General features: G+C 30.8%; 1 protein-coding gene across 7 annotated transcripts in view; it reads right to left on the bottom strand.

The window, feature by feature from the left end:
- LOC134695604 (uncharacterized) overlaps positions 1–19,666 on the bottom strand; it is a 33,194-nt gene extending 13,528 nt beyond the window's left edge. For 2 of the 7 annotated variants that reach the window (XM_063556887.1, XM_063556883.1), the window contains exons 1-9: positions 16,683–16,974; positions 9,619–10,491; positions 6,562–6,632; positions 5,111–5,252; positions 2,769–2,843; positions 2,148–2,236; positions 1,498–1,571; positions 798–886; positions 171–188 (exon numbers count right to left, since the gene is read on the bottom strand). In XM_063556887.1, the coding sequence (XP_063412957.1) occupies positions 171–188; positions 798–886; positions 1,498–1,571; positions 2,148–2,236; positions 2,769–2,843; positions 5,111–5,252; positions 6,562–6,632; positions 9,619–10,437 (1,377 nt within the window). In that variant the 5' untranslated portion in view covers positions 10,438–10,491; positions 16,683–16,974. Of the gene's footprint in view, positions 1–170; positions 189–797; positions 887–1,497; positions 1,572–2,147; positions 2,237–2,768; positions 2,844–5,110; positions 5,253–6,561; positions 6,633–9,618; positions 10,492–13,300; positions 13,380–16,682; positions 16,980–19,504 lie in introns of those variants that run through there. The other 5 variants (XM_063556884.1, XM_063556890.1, XM_063556889.1 and 2 more) reach the window with 5 other exon arrangements.

Consider the following 19,666-nt stretch of genomic DNA (forward strand, 5'->3'; position numbering starts at 1 on the left):
AATATTTAATCCTTCTTCTCAACAACCATATAAGAATGCGCCTATATAGATTTAAAATGATTTTGCTGATTTTGGTACGAGCTCTATGTGTGCTACTCAAATAAAAAAATTACAGGAAGAATACAACATAAAAAAATACTACACTGTCTAAGGATTTGTTATAACATTACCCCGTCTTCCCAAGAAAACTGTAATAAATATATGAATAATAACAATTTAGATTTATAATACGTGTGTTTACTTTTGAATAATATGTCCTGCTCAGCTGACGTTCTTAAGTTGTATTTGATCTATTGATCTGAAGATGAGAAGTACACGGGTAATGTATTGCTTTCAATTCTTAACATATGTCCTGAATGTTTAATTTATGAACCAAGTAACACAAACTTGATCTTTTTTATAAATGTTTGCTTGTATTTTGCAAGGCATGCAAATCAAATATTATTTGATATGCAGTTAAGTATATACATTTTGTATTTGCTTGACCGTATTTTGAAAGACTTACAATCAAATATAATATGATATACAGTTACGGATATATTTGTTTTGCCGCATTTTTAGTGACTTGCATCAAATATCTTCTGATAAACAGTAAAGGATAAATATTTCTGACCGCATTTTGAAAAACTTACAATCAAATAGTATCTGATATACAGTTAAGGATGTATTCGTTTGACTTCATTTTGAGTGATAAACAAATCAAATATTATCTGATAAACAGTTAAAGTTATATTTTTGAACAGGATATTACATTAGTATCAGGTTGCAGTTATGAGTGTGTAAATTATTGTCATTACCCCAAAACTTTGTCCTTTAGTCAGTCTGGCTGCCACTTGCACTTTTGTTTCCCCGGTTCTTTCATTTCTAACCATCTTTTTCACGAAAGCTGTTAAATCAAAGTTAATTCTATAAATGTATCAAACATCTTTAATCGTACTTTTGAGGGAAATTACAAAAGAAATGATAGATTTATATGAAATTTACAAAAGCTATTTTAGAACTTATCTGACAACTACATCGTTATTTACAAAACACGAATTAGCAACAAATATCTTTTTATTTCATATTTCAAAATCGAATTATTTTCAAAACATAACAAAAATAAAAAGTTGTTATAAAGAAAATAAGATACAATTCTTATACTTAGATACAATCAATATTAACAATTAATTTCCGAAATTGGAAATTTCAAATTGGATTTTTAACTTAAATATATGGTGCTTAACTTTAACTATAGTATAAATTTTTAATTCGAGCGTCATTGATGAGTCTTGTGAATACGAAACGTGCGTCTAGTGTAAAAATGAAATTTCAATCCTGGTATCTACGATGATTTTTTATACAATTGGAATAGACAGGATATTGTGTATATTCCATGCATTTACTATTAAGGAATCTATACTGTTTGTCATTTGAACAACACCTTGTATAGTAACATTGTTGTGTCAGAACTATTAATCTCACTCATATGCAGCTTACATGAAATACAAAACATACCTGTGCCGGCTAAAATGAAATAAAATGATTCTGCGTTGTGGCCTTCTCGTAATATAACTTTCTTGGGACCAAGTCTGTAAAATAATCATATCTTAAAAATCATGTTTTAGAAATTTCAAGCCAAAACAGCCCCGTTTGTAATTTATATATGTTTTTTTTTGTATATTAGTAAACGCATTACTAACGTCAAATGTTTTGTGACGATCGATCCTTTTTATTAGCTCACCTGGCCTAAAGCGCTTTGCATTTAGTCTCACAAATTACGTCGAGATAAACTCATATTTGTTGATCATGTCATGATCATTAATAACTATACCTTACTTTAAGTCCTTATCTTCCGTACTAAAAATCATCTCCTGTCAATGAAATATTATCTATCTAGTCGATGAAACCTACTACGCAACATTTTAAGGCAACCAATCTTAATCGGTATATTTAAAGTAATACTTGCAAGTTGGTGTGAATATCGAGTGCAACTTTTTTCTAAAGACTCGTAAGACTGAAGAAGCAACCATTAACAATTTCATTTTAAACAAAATAAAAAATTATATGTGAAGAACAACACAATGGTTCGATAGTCAAACCTTAAATTCAGAGTTCAACTTATATTTAGTTTGTTATAATCTATCAAAAATATATGCAATACTTACGTTTGATACCATGCAACTTGACATAGTCGTTCTTGTGTTCGAAGAGGATAATCAGCCAATGATTTTAAAGCTTGTAAACCATGCATAACCTGTTGGTAAAGAAATCAATGTATGTATTATTCTTTAAACAAAATGGCCTCCACTCTCTGTCTTTGTGTTCAGTTTTTCGATTTTAATGACTATATTGCCTTAAATAAGACATGTTTCATTATTTCTAATTTCTGTCTGCCAGCACATATGAATCAATATATATAGGAGGCGTCATTCAGACAAAGTTCAAGTAAAGACAACAACAAAATTCTACATACTAATTAAGGTCTTTTGTTCGTGGTCTCTAATTTAACTACACGTACAACTATACCATAAATCGAAATAACTTTTCTTCGGGTATATTTTTTCTCTTTCCTTTCGAGTCTCATCCACCATGGTTGTGTGTGTCTTTTTGGTTTGGATTGGGTTTTTTTAATGGTTTTTTTTTGTGGTGGTTTTTTTTTGGAGGGGACGGGGGGCTCATCCATTGTAAGTGAATTTCTGAACATATCCGAATTTTGAAATCTAATATATCTTATTCAAAGTGATCCAAATATCCCTTAACATTTTGTATATATTTAAATATATTACTTGTTTGACCATATCTGGGCTCCTGAAGCTCGCTCTTGTTGTCAGTGTTTTTCTATGTTCTACTGTTAAAGATATCTACAATTGGAAATACAAAATGCTGTTGTTATACAAAATATAAAAAAATCTTGGAAATGCAATAATTCAATGTTGAAATGGAATAAGAATCAATTCCTAGAAATCCTTTCTTCAATGCCCATTGCCATCGCTCACATAACGTCGCTATGCATTTTGATGACTCTTATATAAGGTTTTTATGTGCGTGGTTGTTTTTTTTATTTATTTTTATTTGTAAAACTCATTAAAAAACAAGACTAACAGAGTTTAATAAATAAATATTAATAAATAAACATTAACAAATAAACTTTTGTATCGATTATACGTTGTTGACTCGTAATAAATATTAAACTCGTCCACAGAGGAATTATCGTCGTATATGGTACATGCATTAGTTCATTAATTCCTATAACACTGTATAACACAATAATTTCCAATGAATATACACTCAGATGTCACTTGAAATAATAGTTTGTTGTATAGCAAATGAATTTGATTGTGTATCTAAAAACAGCAAATTGGTATGGTACATGCAAAAACGATGGTAGTTTTAGCGACTTTGACTGGCTATACAGCCTTTGGACGGTCGGTAATAAATTAGTTCAATAATTCCTTTTATGCTGTATAACACGTCAATATTCCAATGAGTATACACTCAGATGTGACTTGAAATAATAGTTTGTTTTAAAGCCAATCTAATTGATTGTGTACCTCAAAAAATGGTCAATATGCCTATTTATAAGGTTGGCCATGAAATCAATATAAGCTTTGAACTTACAAATAATGCATTAAGTAAAACTTGTTATATTACAAAAATTTGAGTTGAGCGACATATTTGGAGCTGGTAGTTAACATATGCTTATAGTTTTAGTAACATATGATAATAGTCTTAGTACATACTGGTATGCTAACACAACACGTGAAATTACACCGATAACGAACATCTACTTATTTACAAGACGGACATTGAGAAGTGTGATCAAACATTGAGATAATACAGGAATAAGCGTCTTCATATCCACAGTAAAAAAAAAATCATAAAAGTATTCTCTTTAAATTGTTTATCGTTACTGTAAAACGAATTCAAAGTGATTATGTGTTTAAACTTTAATTACACCATATGATCTGCCTGTTCTATTTGTTAATTAAGGCATTAAAAGAGGGACGAAAGATACCAGAGGGACAGTCAAACTCAGAATTCGAAAATAAAGTGACAACGGCATGGCTAGAAATAAAAAAAGGACAAACAAACAAACAATAGCACAAAAGACACAACACAGAAAACTAAAGAATAAAATACACGAACCCCACCAAAAACAAGGGGTAATATCAGGTGCTCCAGAAGGGTAAACAGATCCTGCTGCACAGGCACCCGTCGTGTTTCTTATAAGATACCAAATCCGGTAAATAGTATAATTCGGTAAGTCATTTTCATGAAAGGGAAGGGGATTGTAGTTACGGCGTACGTAACATATCCGATATCATTTGTGAAACGGCTATTTCATAACGGTCAACCGACTCGTGGTGGCGTTCGTAAAATTTACGACGGGATGATTTCAACTTCACCATTTGAAATTCTTGATTTATTAGCTTCCTTGTGAGCAACAACCCTCTATCAAGAACATCATATTAGGAAATGCTAGCACGGGAATATCGTAGCAATTGGGGAATATCACTTAGAAATGGAAAGTTCACAATTGGAAAGCTGAAATCATTTCTTTTGTCGTAAGGTTTTGTTTTCAATAGATCCTTATTGTTAATTTCTAGATGTTAGTCAAGACATGAGGCCGACTCTACTGTATCTGAAGTATCCTTTATCTCTAGTTCATTAACTTGACAAATCATATGCAAAACATCTTGTTTAATTAATGACTTTATTTCTCACAAAACAATGGTCTACATACAATGTAAAAAAAGCACACCTGTCAACGTTACTCAACATTTGTCTCACACTTTAGAGGTGGCAAGATATGATGTTCAAAAAGTATTTAATCTCTTGTTAACAGCTACAACTTTCTTTTCTCTTAATTCAAATTGATCAAAAGTTTAATAACAGACCTGCATATTTTGTAATACGAAATGTAACACATACAAAACAGAATGAGTGTTTTTTTTTGTTTTTGTTTTTTTTGTTTAAACAGAGAAATCAATTTTCATAAAATATATAGATATTTGCAATTTTCCTAGTATTATTGTTTTGGTATAGTTGAAGTGTGCGGTTTTACGACATTATACACATTGAAAATCTTTTGAGCCCGGTATCTATAATGAGTGTATTTACACCTTACCTCTTTATTTGCTTTGTATGCCTGTTTGTCAAAAGAAAGTCCTTGTTCTACCATAGCTTGTGACGTTTTTGCATTCACCGCTTCTTGTGCTATGTCAACAAAAGATTTCAGTTCTCTCTCTAGCCTTGAACTTTCGCTGCTACTGTAAATTGTATACCAAAATGTGTGTCAGTTCATATCTGTGCCACAAAGCATCTACTCGCATAACTATCATATATGGAAAACAAAAATTGAAGCAGTACCACCTCTAGCTAACAGTATTTGTTTATAATGAAAGAACTGTCTTGGTTTTATTCCTTTGGTTTTCAAGTTCAAAATACTTTGTGTATACAACATGCGTTTTAGAAAATTTTACTTTTTTTTTAAATTTACTAATTACCAATATGTCAATTAAATATCACATCTAACCTAGCATCAAGCTGCATAGCAGAGAGTAGTAAATCATTACTAGTTTTCATTTTGAAGATGCAATTTCCTTTCCTTCGACGATAAAAGATTACAATTTATGATAAATAAGCTTTATTTTACAAAATTATATTTAGCAACCTTACATCAATTAAGCACTGCTTCTTTTGACATGCTTGCATTGCATCATAGATCATAGATAAGATTTATTCATTCAGTGTATTTACGTCACTTGTGTTAATTTGTCTTTTGATCGAGTTTAAGCCATTTCAACTGATATTTTGTAGTGTGTCTTTCTATGTTATGATGTTACACTATTTTATCAGATAAGGGCGAAAGTTTGGTGCCATGATTAAAGCGTTTAAACCCGCTGCAATTGTTTGCACCTGTCTTAAGTCAGGAATTTGATGTTCATTAGTTGTCTAGTTCGTAGATATGGTTTATAAATGTTTATCGTTTCTTGTTTTTCATATAGATTTGACCGTTGGTTTTCCCGTTTGAATGGTTTCACACTAGTTATTTGTGGGGCAAATTATAGCTTGCTGTTCGGTGTGAGACAAAGCTCCGTGTTAAAGACCGTACTTTTATAAGAATGGTTTCATTGGCACTCATACCATATCTTCTTATATCTAATAACATAGTTATAATATAAAACATAGGCAAAGTGTTTGTTTGACTTCAGTATATTTACTACTTTGCAATTTTGATATAGTAATACTATGAATACCATGTATAATTATTCTGCAACAATAATGATATGGAAACAAGATTGTATCCATAATACACGGATGCCCCATCCGCACTATCATTTTTATGTCCATTGGACCGTGAAAATAGGGTTAAAGCTCTAATTTGGCATTACAATTAGAGAGATCATATCATAGGGAATATGTGTACTAAGTTTGAAGTTGATTTGACTTCAAATTTATCAAAAAATACCTTGACCAAAAACTTTAACCTGCAGATGGACAGACGAACAGACGGACGGACGAACGGAAGCACAGAACCGAAAACATAATGATCATAAATGGGGCATAACAACTTACTCCATGATAAGAAAGATCCAGTTAAGCACGATTAAAACTATCCTTCCAAATTTCCTGAAGAAAGCTTTTGCCTGAAAAAGAAAATTATTGTTAATGAAAAGACTGTGTTAATTATGTTTTACCATATGATAGTTATCAATGTCTTAAATTTGAAACTTACATGTTACAATTAAATGTATCACATGATGATTTTGAATCCGACAAAATAACATCAATGCGGCAACTACTAACCCTTCTGTAGCTTCTGACCTCCTTAAAGGTTTTTTTCTCGTTAGTTTAGTTATAACTAACTAAAAGACTAAAATTATTTCAACACTGATATCACTGTACGTAGACGTCACAACAGTCATAAACTTTGCAAAAAAAAATAAACCCCTAACGGGAAGGATTGTGCCTGATATTCATATGATGAAATCATAATCTTTCAATCACTTTAATTGAAGTCTGGAGCTGGCATGTCAGATAACTGCTAGTAGTCTGTTGTTATTTATGTATTATTGTCATTTTGTTTATTTTCTTTGGTTACATCTTCTGACATCAGACTCAGACTTCTCTTGAATTGAATTTTGAATGTGCGTATTGTTATACATTTACTTATCTACATTGGCTAGGGGTATAGGGGGAGGGTTGAGATCTCATAAACATGTTAAACCCCGCCGCATTTTTGAGCCTGTCCCAAGTCAGGAGCTTCTGGCCTTTATTACTTGTATTTTTTTAATTTTAGATTCTTGTGTACAATTTGGAAATTAGTATGGCGTTCATTATCACTGAACTAGTATATCTTTGTTTGGGGCCAGCTGAAGGACGCCTCCGGTGCGGGAATTTCTCGCTACATTGAAGACCTGTTCGTGACCTTCTGCTGTTGTTTTTCTATGGTCGGGTTGTTGTCTCTTTGACACATTCCCTATTTCCATTCTCAATTTTATAAAAGTTAAAAACACAAATAACTAACATTTGAATAAGATAAAAGGATTAAATGTTATCAGTTGGGTATGAAAATATCTGTAAAAATTTGTTTACAACAAGCTTGGCCGAAATTTGTGATATGTTATGCCTTCATTTATTGCATTGTCACTAGATCTAGACTTCCTATTTTTAGTTTCTAGGTGTCTTTCTGTTAACTTTGTATTTTTGTTTTGTTATCTTATTAATATTTACTCTTTTTCTCTTTTATAACTTTTTACATCTGAGCATAGTTTTGTGTGAACGTTGCGCGCGTCTGGTGTATAAAAATATTTTTAAACCTGTTACCTTTGGATGGCTATTATTCGTTTGTTTCTCTGTCCTATATTTTCTCCCATTTATCTGTTTATTTATTGTAACCCTGTCGTGTAATGTTGTCATTTAAATGTTATAATTGACACTGCCATTAAAGCGGTAGGTTTGGCATGCCACAAAACCAGGTTCAACCTACCATTTTTTCATCAAGTGACCTGTACCAAGTCAGGAAAATGGCCATTGTTACATTATACAGTTCGTTTACCTGTGTGTTACGTTTCGGTGTTGTGTCTCTGCTGTGTCGTAGTTCTCTTATATTTGATACGTTTCCCTCAGTTTTAGTTTGTAACCCGGATTTGCTTTTTCTCTATCGATTTCTGAATTTTGAACAGCGGTATACTACTGTTGTCTTTATTTATAAAGTGTGTGCATTTAAAACATTATATTTTTTATTTATATATTTTCATTTGATAAAGTCAAGGAAAATCCGAACAATAGATAAAATTCAAAAAAAAAGAATAATACATTACAATTATGATTTTTGTATACTAGAAAGCTGTTTTTGTGATTCAAATTCAATTTCATTGTTGAAAGGTGCAAAATTAAAATCCCTTATTATTTATAAAATTGATAAATTATCCATTAAGAATAGTAAAGATGTTTTTTCTTTAAATTATATACATATAATAGACATGTTTGAACTATTCTATATACGTTTAAACAACATTTAAAGTTTTATGTTATAACAATAGCTTATTGGTAAAAATGTAATATGGTTTACTTTTACAAATTATGACTTGGATGGATAGTTGTCTCATTGGCATTATACCACATCTTCTATATTTAATCATAATTGTAAAATATATGTCGCTTCAATAACCCATTTGGTATTGGGTTCGGTATGTGTATAAAGCTTATTCATTGAAGTAAGGTCAATATTCAAAGTAATTAAGTAATTAAATCGGATAATCACTTGTTTACTTATCAACTGAACTACAAAGTTACTTTATTTGGACCATATGACTTTTTTATTCGAGTCTTTCGTACACGAAACACGCGTCTAGCGTTTTTTTGTTTGTCAAATTCATGTTATCTATTATGATTTTATCGCAAATTTATGTTTGATGCGAGACTTAAGAAGCCAAATAAACACGATCTAACTGAAAAGGAAAATCTCTATAGGAACATGGCATTTTCATGTATTCGTAGTCCCTCCTCCCTCCTTCGTGATTATTTATGGGAAGCGTTGTAACTTTGTATAAGTTTGAACATCCTTCAAAACATTGGCTTTAACTTTATATGCATTATCGAATAAATAGAAAACTCTGTTTAAAGTGCTTTTTAAAAGGAATTAGGTAGTCCTTTTATATATAATTTTTTGACATACCGTTTAGTCTCTACTTAATAAATCAACATACTAGAAATAAAACTTTTATTACAAATTGGACCACTTTCAATAATATCTATTTCAATATCTAAATTCTTTTTCAACGCACAGTTGGACGCAATTAAACTATTTAAAAAAAAGTAAAACTCTATGTTTGTAATATAGAGATCTAACTACATACATAATTTTGGGGTAATATGTCATTGAATAGCTGGTGTTACATCTTTTATCAAAAACTATCACACACAAACAATATGTAGATGAAGCATACGTATGCATGTATTTTTAAGGTAAACGATCGAAAGTGAAATAATCAGATGTTTATAACAATCATGATTAACGCCATTTTCAGTACTATTGTGCTATTTCGTGGCGATCAGTTTTTGATAATGGAGAAAGTTTGAGTGCCAGGGAGAACAATAATGAATATAAAAGCCTATTTACATACTAACCTCTCCTGGTTTGGTAAATCTAGATGGCATATTGCTGGTACCAGCTTGTTCGAACAAATGCATTGTTTTCAATAATTGTGTTTTCTTGGGTCTTGCCTGTTTCATGTTGTCAAATTTTTGTTCTATAAAGCTAACATTTTGACGAAGTTGAGCGATGCGCTTAAATTTGTCAACTGGTAACTCTAATTTTCGTGATATTTTTTCTCTCATCTTTTTTATTGCCATCTGTTTAGATAATATAGCCATGGTCAACTCGTCTATATTGTGCACTCTTGATGCCCTGTGTTCACAGACAGACCATGCCGCCATATTCCAAAGACCTGATAATGCAGCATGTTGCTTCTTTTTCATATATTCTACGAATTGTTTTTCGTCTTTTTCTGATAATCCATTTAAAGTATCCTCAACCTCGTACTGAGATATATTAAGGTGTTTGTAAATATTTTTGACATGCGCACCTGGGTCTATGCGTTGATGCACTGCTGGTGACGTGTGATTTCGGATTCCGACAACTTCTCTGAATTTTTTTCGTAAATTAGCCTCATCATACACTGTTTTCAAGTCATAGCAATCTAAAAAGTTCGGCACTGTAGATGCACGCCGAGCAATTTCTTTTCTGAGGTTGTCTATTTTCGGCGGAATCTTATTAGAATCAGAACTAATAGCCGACGATATGCGATTGTTCAGATAATGGGAACTTTTATGTTGTCTTGATAGTATGCGTTTATGTTTGGTAGACGGTGACACAACACGAACATTCTGTTTTATTCTTGATCTTTTATCAAAAGTCTCTTCGTTACCCTCCTTGAATATATCCATTGCTTGACCTTATTAGTAATATATGATTTAAATTAAAAAATCTTTACTATGTCCCTGAAAAAGAAAGAGTTGTTAAAATCAATATAACAAGGTCAAGAAAAATTGACAAGATAATATCTTAGTTGATTATATTGAAATAAATTATTTTAATCAATCTAATAGTACAACTCGGCGACATTTTATAATTTCAATTCGAAAAATTAATTACTGAATAAGACGTATTTATAAAGATAAAACTATGTAACAAAAATGATATCTTTTAAAGTAATTATGTTCAAAATTGACAAGTTCAATGTCAAAGTGGTAAATTAAATACATATTTGTTCGATTTAGACTATGACTGCATTCGAAAAAGTCTTTGGCTTTCTCTTATGAATTTTTAATACAAACCTTGTCAAATCTAGGGAACTTTTATACTTTGATATACGATACGAATTTTTTATCATTGTTGAAGGCGGTAAATAAATATTGCTACCTGAAATTGTTCGCATGTTTAATCTTTCTTTTTGAGGGTTGATGGATACCTCATTGTCAGTCATACCACATCTCAATATTGTCATAACAAAAATAGCGTGACGTACATTTCGACATCGAGTACGACAAAAACAACACTTGAGATGGAAACAAAAGCATTCGAATGACCCGCAGTGAGAATTTAACGATATAAAAAGGGGAAAGGTTGTAATCGCATATAGATCTAAACCCAAATTAACAAAGCCTAGTTAAAGCACATGTTTGCTTTCATTGAACAATATTGCCAGAAAAAAACACATTATATGCTATCACGAGAAACGAATATTAAAAATACAAATATACAAGAACAATGATTAAAATGAAACACATAAGAAACATAGCATTAACAGTGTACAGGCTTTAGAAAAGTCTTTTGAAAAACTAAAAACCCTTAATGCAACGTTTTACTCAGTTTTGTCATGCTAAAAAAATGCACACGGTTCGTTCAATTGAATATATGTTTTGTTTTGTTTGCGTTAAAGGAGGTACAAACGCCTATGCTATGTACTTATAATATTGATGCTTATTATTGAATTAATGTTTCCGTATCTTAAATAAACATTTTCAAAAACTACTATTTATTTAGACCTGGAGTTATATAACAGACTTCTTTTAGACCCGAAATCGTAACCTATTATACGAATGCAACATAAAGCATGCCAACTATGAGTATTATTTACTTCAAATTTTCACATTAATTTCTTTTCATTTTCTTAAAGTGATAATCATACGTCTTAGGGATTTAAACTACCAGTTTGATGGAAGGTAAAACACGAAGATATAATTATAAAGCGTGGTGCATTTAGATCTATCCGTTGATAAATATTTAGAAGAGATTTAAATTTAACAGGGTCATTTTTCGGAGTAATGTGACCAGATAAACATGCTGTTCAACACTTCTCAATTTCCTTTCCTGTATGAGACAGTTTTTTTTTTTTATCGTATTGAATATTTTAAAGTTTGAATATTTCTTTACATGAAAATCGGCATCCCCACCGAAAAAAAGGTATTCACAACTTTTTGACGACTTCTGCCTAGTTTGCATTGTAGGTAGGTTTTGAGTTCAGATTTGAATGAAAGTTAATAAGACATTATAAAAATATATATTTACATTTGCACATCTATTTTCGAAATGATCACAATGGGAAAACTCTCTTGCAATTCTTTAATACTCTATATTCTAGGGTATTACATTGGATAAGTTAAGAGTAAGATAACTGAAATCGGCGCTTTTGCAAACGTTTCTAGTTTTATCGGAGATCATTGACATCGAGTTATGAGGTTGTCGCTGTAGTTTCTCACTTAGAATCATATTCAAAACAGTGTGGTCCTGGCTATTGATTGACAACCTAAATTATCCCATTGACTGGGACAGATTATGTGAACGTTTGTCGGTAACAACCACTGCTCACTATGTACTTGTTAAAGACACTGAATCTGTGGGGTCACCAATGGTTCTCAACACCTAAATAAAGAAATTCGAAAAACGAGTCCGGAATAATACAATGTGTTGATTTATATCAATAATATAAATCAAAACATAAAGGTTATTCCTGAATATTTTTTCGAATTCTTTTATTATTAGAGGCATTACCTTTGGTGACCCCATAGTTTAAATTCTATAATAAGTAAGTAGTGAGCAATCTTCTTTACAAACAAAGGTTCACCTAATCTGGCCCACTCAATGGGATAATTTAGATCGTCAATCAATGGCCAGGACCACACTGTTTTGAATATGATTCTATACAGAAAAGGAACATCATAATTATCATCAAATTGAATATTTTTGAAGATGAAATAACGAGATTTGGCTTTTTCTTGTTGGTCAATATCAAATCAAATTACTCCACAATAAAACAAAAAGTTGTACGCTATATTTGCATGTTAATTTCTTAAATGATTGATTAATTTGTTGCTGCTTGTTAAACCATCAATGACAATTATTTCAGGCATATATAGGACGCGAACAATTTAACAAAAAACAGTCATATAAAAGGACGCTTCTGAAAAGTAGGACGTCCAGCTAGATTGCAATTGCAATGGGTAGGTTGGAAATGGTTATGGGGAAGATGTTGAGCTTCGCAACAAACGTATCCTCGAAATTGCAAGGTTAAATAGCATGTCAAGTGCTTCTTGTTTAAAGTCTCAATTCCGATAGGACATATACGTTTGCTATGAATTGAGATATGATGAAAAGGTACGACCCCCCCCCCCCCCCCTCTTTGAATGGAATTAAGTTATAAAACTCTATAAAACCAAATGTTCCAGATGTTCTGAAGGCATAGGTAAAATATTAGTGATGTGTTTTTCTTCAAATACAAAAAGGAGATGTGGTATGATCTTGACTTACATTTTTTTAGGGCTTGAAATATCTTGCTTTCAATGCTTAACAACAATAACCCCAAAATAAGTCTCATTTTGAGGTCTTTCCATTAATCAATTTTGTAATAAAATATTGAGCAATGACTTTGGTTGGATAATAAGTAAAGTTTCTACACTAATGATATGAGTTATGTAATAAAACAGAAAATTATGTATCATTTAAATCATAAACAAAGCACATTGCGTTGTTAAACACCTTTTATACCTTTCGATATTAAATTCAAAAGATTAACGTAAAATTATTATATAATAATTGGTCCTTTTTATCAAACTTATTTAAAAGACGTCTAATCCTTTTTATAACAATAAATCACCTATTATAATACATTAATAAAAGGTTTTAATTCCTTTGCCAATTGACATATACATGCATATATCGCTGTATTTTAAGAAACTTGAAACGGATTTTGTCCATTGACTCTATAAAATGGAGGAAAAAAAACACAGTCAAATATGTTGGCTTTACAAACTTATTTTATTGTTCTTGTCTATAAAAATAAACGCATAGTAATTTATATTATTTTGTCAATTCAGGAATTGGGAGTTGGTGGAATTGTTTTTGTAAATTCGTGCGGGTTTTTTTTTTTGTTGTTTTTTTTGGAGGGGGGGGGGGCTGATTTGCAGATTGACATTTAGTTTTGAATCCTAATTATAAAGACTTGTCAAGGTTTTGATGATCTCTAGTAACTAACAAGCTAAGGTCTTGAGTATCTTTATTACACCGATTATCTGCATACCGGTATTTCAGCTGCAACTAAAAGCGTATTTTGCATGAGGAAACAATCTATAAACAGTCAATATAGTGGAAGTGTATAGCCGCTAAAAATTTACAATATATTTAAACAAAAAAAATCTTCTATCTTCATGTTATAAATTGTTTAATGAATTGTTGTGTCAAGGAACTATTAGTTTCTTTGTTTCAGGTGCCAATCAGAAATAAACTCGGTTAATTCGAATGTGGGTAAAAGTAACCAGTATACAAAGAAAAAGATGTGGTATGATAGCTATTATAGATAAACGTTTTCGTGCAACAATAGGCAAACACACGTTCCGCATTGAAATATATTAAACCAAACGAATTGACAAATGAAAAATTATTCAAAAGAGAAAAAGCAATGACATAATTCATGTAAAACTACAATGTATTATAAATGAAAAACAAATATGATATAAAAAAAAAAAGAAGATGTGGTATGATTGCCAATGCGACAATTCTCCACAAGAGACCAAAATTACACAGACATTAACAACTATAGGTCACCGTACGGCCTTCAACAATGAACACAAGCCCACACCGCATAGTCAGCTATAAAAGGCCCGAAATGACAATGTAAAACAATTCAAACGAGAAAACTAACGGCCTTCATTGTGTTCAAAAAGTGAACGAAAAACAAATATGTAACACATAAACAAACAACAAACACTGAATGTTAGCCTCCTGGCTTGGGACAGGCACATGCATACATAATGTTGCCGGGATCCCAAACCTCTCCCTAACCTTGGACAGTGGTATAACAGTACAACATAAGAACGAACTATAACAATCAGTACAGAAACAAACGACAACCACTGATTTACAGGTGTTAGGGACAGATACATGCATAATGAGGCGGAGTTAAACATGTTAGCTGGCACCAAACCTTCTTCTTAACCCGGGAGAGTGGTGCAACAGCACAACACAAGAAATTAACTGTACAGAACAACAATCGAAACATATTTTATATAAACAACAACAAAACGAAACACATGTTATGTAAACAAAAAGATACACCAAGCACTGAATTACAGAGTTTAAACTTGGGACAGTCATGCACTCTTATTAATTAACACTTTAGTTCAATAACGTACCAAATTCATTTGAAGTTTTCAAACAACTTTGGTACTCTATGTATCATATGTCATTGTTGAAGTTTTGCACTAGATAAATTGAAAAAAAAAACAATCACTATATTTTAGATAAAAGTATTTCAAAGAAATTATATTATTACCATACCCGAAACAATGGTAGGAGATCACTTTTTCATTCATATTTTAAAGCCATTTTTAAGTGATGTTTGGAGCAATTTTAGACAGTTAATAATACAAAGAAAGAAATCAGAATTACATCTGATTTCAAATTATAGCAATTGATTTCAAAAATACAGTTTATGCTGCACGAGCGTTCTGATAAAAATGTATGGTAAAATCTCTGCTGTCGTCTGCTAAATATTTAGGTTTGAAGCGACAGCTGTTTCAAGTCGTTTAAGGTGGTATGGGAGTCTAAAATAAAAATGATAGAATTTGTTCATACTTTGCCAAAACGTAGTATCTATTGATTTATGTGAAAAATATAATCAAAATGATAGTTCACCGCGCATTTTCTCAATCTACAGTATGTAACAAAACGACACATTTTGTATGGATTATACAGGAAAAAACACCATTTTGTAATTAAAAACTAAACAAAATAATAGAATTGTTAAAAACTTCAGGAAAAGATAGCTTTCAGACAATTCTTTGAGAATATCAAAAGAAAAGGTAGGGTCACTGTGCGTTTTTTTCCGTCTAAAATACAAAATAGGAAAATTCCATGTAGAATCCTTCAGAAAATGCACTGTTTTTGAGTTATCTCCCCTTAAAATGCAAATTTGATTGTTTTTTTTAAACAACTGAAAATAATCAACATTTGCAAAAATATTAATATTTATAAGATATATTTTTATAAATTGGTTCATTTAAATGAAAATTCACATTAAATATCTGCATTCCTGCATCAAATTTTGCTAACTTGATAGAAAATCTGGACCTTTTGTTCTCTGTTTTTTACAATCCAAGATCCATAGCACCTTAATTGGTTAATGTTGTTCGATTTTATTAACTTCTCCTTTTTGAATTTACACTTACTTCATACACGTACATGTGATATATTCCATACTGTTTTTAATCTAAGTTTTAGTTTTTGTATAGGTTATATTTTAAACTACTTGACTTAAACACAAACACTCTAAGTGGGATTCAGTAAGTTTGGATAAAAATCGAAATTTCTTTTAATATATTAAAATATCTGAACTTGAAATAAGTACCATGCTATTTATTGAATAAACATAAATGTTAAGTAGAAATATATGGAATCAATAGATGAACATTTTTATGATGTACAAAAAAAGACGATTTTTTGCACTTGTTTAATATATATGACAAAGTTCCTGTTCTCTGTGTCTTATTCATTTGTGCATTTCAACTGAACAAAATTTCGTATTGAACTAAGATATCAACAGTCAACTGTGGGAGGAAAATAACTTTCAAAATGTTTCGAATTTTATCCCTAAGTTTTTCACCATTCTATATTAAATTAATCTTGTTCTACTTACCCCCAATTTAAACACTACATATCAGAAACAGCAAATCAATATACTTTAACACGAGTTCCTTATAATGAAAATCCAAATAAAATACTAGTGAAAACACATGTCATCGTTCTATCATAACAGTACAAAAAATGTCTTAACTATGAATGTACACCGAGAAAATTCATAAAGAAAGCATTTTCTATAAGAAGTTTAATCAATGAGTGTATACATTCTATACACAAGGGTATTAACGTTTATTTTTCAACATTGACAACGAAATACCGTCGATTTTTTTATAACAATACAATAGAATTTAAGTCATATAAACATAATGAATGAAACCAATGGTGGACTTTTATTAACGTAATTAAGAAATCGAGGTTTACAGAAGATTATCTCAGATTAAAAGACCATAAAAGAGGGATTTAAATAGGCACTATTTTAAGAGTAAACACGTCTTCTATTTTCCTGTCGTTAAAACTTTTGGTCATATCGTAACTGAGAGAGGATTATTAAATTTATAAATTATAGCCTTGTTCGTGTATTAATTATTTCTTCTAGTATTTTGTGGTTGTCTCATTGATGGTTTAAGACGATTGGTTATAAATGTGAAACATAGGTTCATGTATTTGACAGAGAGTGCACTAACTAACTATGCGAATAGTTTTGATTCTATTCTACTGTTTATATAGAATTGAACAACTCAAATCATGTGATTTTTGTATGATTTAAATAAATATTCTTAAATTCATCTGCTAGACTGCTACAATTTTTAACCAGCTCTTTTAAACTGTTCGGAAAGACTTTAACAAAAAGAGATTATTAATAATTCTCGAAATTGCAAATCAATAACATTACAAATATTTTCTTCTGCGAACTATTATCTTGCAAATGGTCTGATACGATCAAACCAAATTCACTTCCAGGATTTTTTTTATCATTTCTTTATCATTACAGAATGTAATATAACAACAACAATGTGTATATGATAGTAGTACGACATCTAGTATACATGAAATAGGGATTATCTTTTTTCAATTGATATTGGTAGAACTTCTTGCGTATTCGGGTAATTTTCCCTCATTGTGTCAGGGTATAAATTAGCGCATTATTGTTATTTTTTCAGCTCTCTTTTTCTTTCGTTTAGATGTTCTGAATTAACTAGTTTCAATTTCGTGTACACAACGGTTTCAAAATCGGACGAGAAATTCTCAGATCTTTTGCTTGGCAACCATGAAGATCTCTGTGACATTTTAACACCAAAACATCGTTTGGAAGTCCTTAATACTTTTCTACCTAAATACTGTAAACTGTAAATACTTAGTCTTTTCCATTGAAAATATTAAGCTATTGACATTTCTAACTGTGATTTCAAAACTTTGTAATTGTACAAAATATTTCTTATGTCAATCTCCTGTAGGAGGAAATAAAGTATGATGGTTTAAATGTATTATGATTTATTTCCAAAATTGTAAAATAGTCAATACTCAGTATAGTAATACTAATTGTAGTTTTATGGGTTTAAGGTGTTAATCAGCTTATTATCTATACGGACAATTAAGCTTATATTATTATCTATATACGGACAATTAAGCTTACATTATTATTATATACAGACAATTAAGCTTACATTATGTGAATTGAAAGTGTCATAAATGTTGACAATCTCTTTTTGTTTTGACAGACTTTGAAACATATTCTGACATATTTTTACTTTTCGCCTTATGTTTTGTTATAAAAATAATCGAAAGGAATTAATTTAGTACATAGACACTCTTAATTGTAACGGTTGATTTAAAGTAAAAGGTTTCGTCGACTTCGATTTTATGTACCTTGTTATCACATTGAGTCAATTGTTATAGGTTTCAACGTTTCTATTGGAAGCAAATCACACAAAATTTACAAATTTTACAATTTGATAGACCTCGCCGCATTTTGTATGTGCCTGTCCCAAGTCAGGTACATGTAGTTTAGTGGTTGTCGTTGGTTCATGTCTGTCATACTTATTTCGTATATTGTTTTGGTAATTAGGCCGTTAGTTTTCACAACTTATTTAATTTTTCAAGGTCGGGCCTTTTATAGCCGACCATTATATGGTATTTGATTTTTTCTTTAGTGGCTTATAGTTGCTTATATATATGTATTTGATTTAAACTGTGGTGGATAGTTGTCTAATAAGAAATCATACATTATACCACGTATATCTCCTTATTTTTATAAAGTTGGAATATATATTTGTTTTAGGAAACGTCCATACAGTCATTATCTTAAGACCAACAAATAGACAAAATTATTGTCAAACCTGACCATTATCAAACACAGATCACAACGTAAGACAATTGACGTCTAAAAATCAGCACACGCCAACAAAACGAATATATGAACCTGTAAGAGCTGTAACAAAATCGCGTTAATTCTTGTTTAACACGAGTTTATAGAACTTATCTATATACATGTATCATAATACATGTTGTATTTCATTTTGTCATTCGCACCAAAAAGCACACTCGTCGCTTTCAATATCAATCCAAAATAGGCATCGCTATAGAATGAAATCATGATAAACTCTTTTTCCGTTCATTTAATTGTCGTGTAGCCGCATCCAAGAAAAGCAATGTGTCTTACAGCATTTTATCAAAGATAAACAAATATACCAGTTGGTTCACTTACTAACAAAACATGTGTGTTGAGTGAAGTTATTTCAGATTTACCTAAATATATTAAAAAGAGGTAGCTTCATCTTCGGCAGATTTAGAAAAACCGTCAATTCACGTATCAAGTCAAATAAAAACTTAAAACGAAATATTCAAGATACGAAAAAATACAATTGTTAAAAATCTTACCTTACTTGATGATTAACACAGGAAAAATATTCAAATTCAAATTCAATTAAAATTAAACTTTGACTTTATAACAATTACTTTTCCTTTCTGATATAGAACCACGCGAGAATTATGAAATCTCACATTCCTCAGTTTCAGTATTGGTATTACTATTAAGTCAAT

The sequence above is a fragment of the Mytilus trossulus genome, chromosome 14, assembly GCF_036588685.1.
Source record: "Mytilus trossulus isolate FHL-02 chromosome 14, PNRI_Mtr1.1.1.hap1, whole genome shotgun sequence".
NCBI classification, from domain to species: Eukaryota; Metazoa; Mollusca; class Bivalvia; order Mytilida; family Mytilidae; genus Mytilus; species Mytilus trossulus.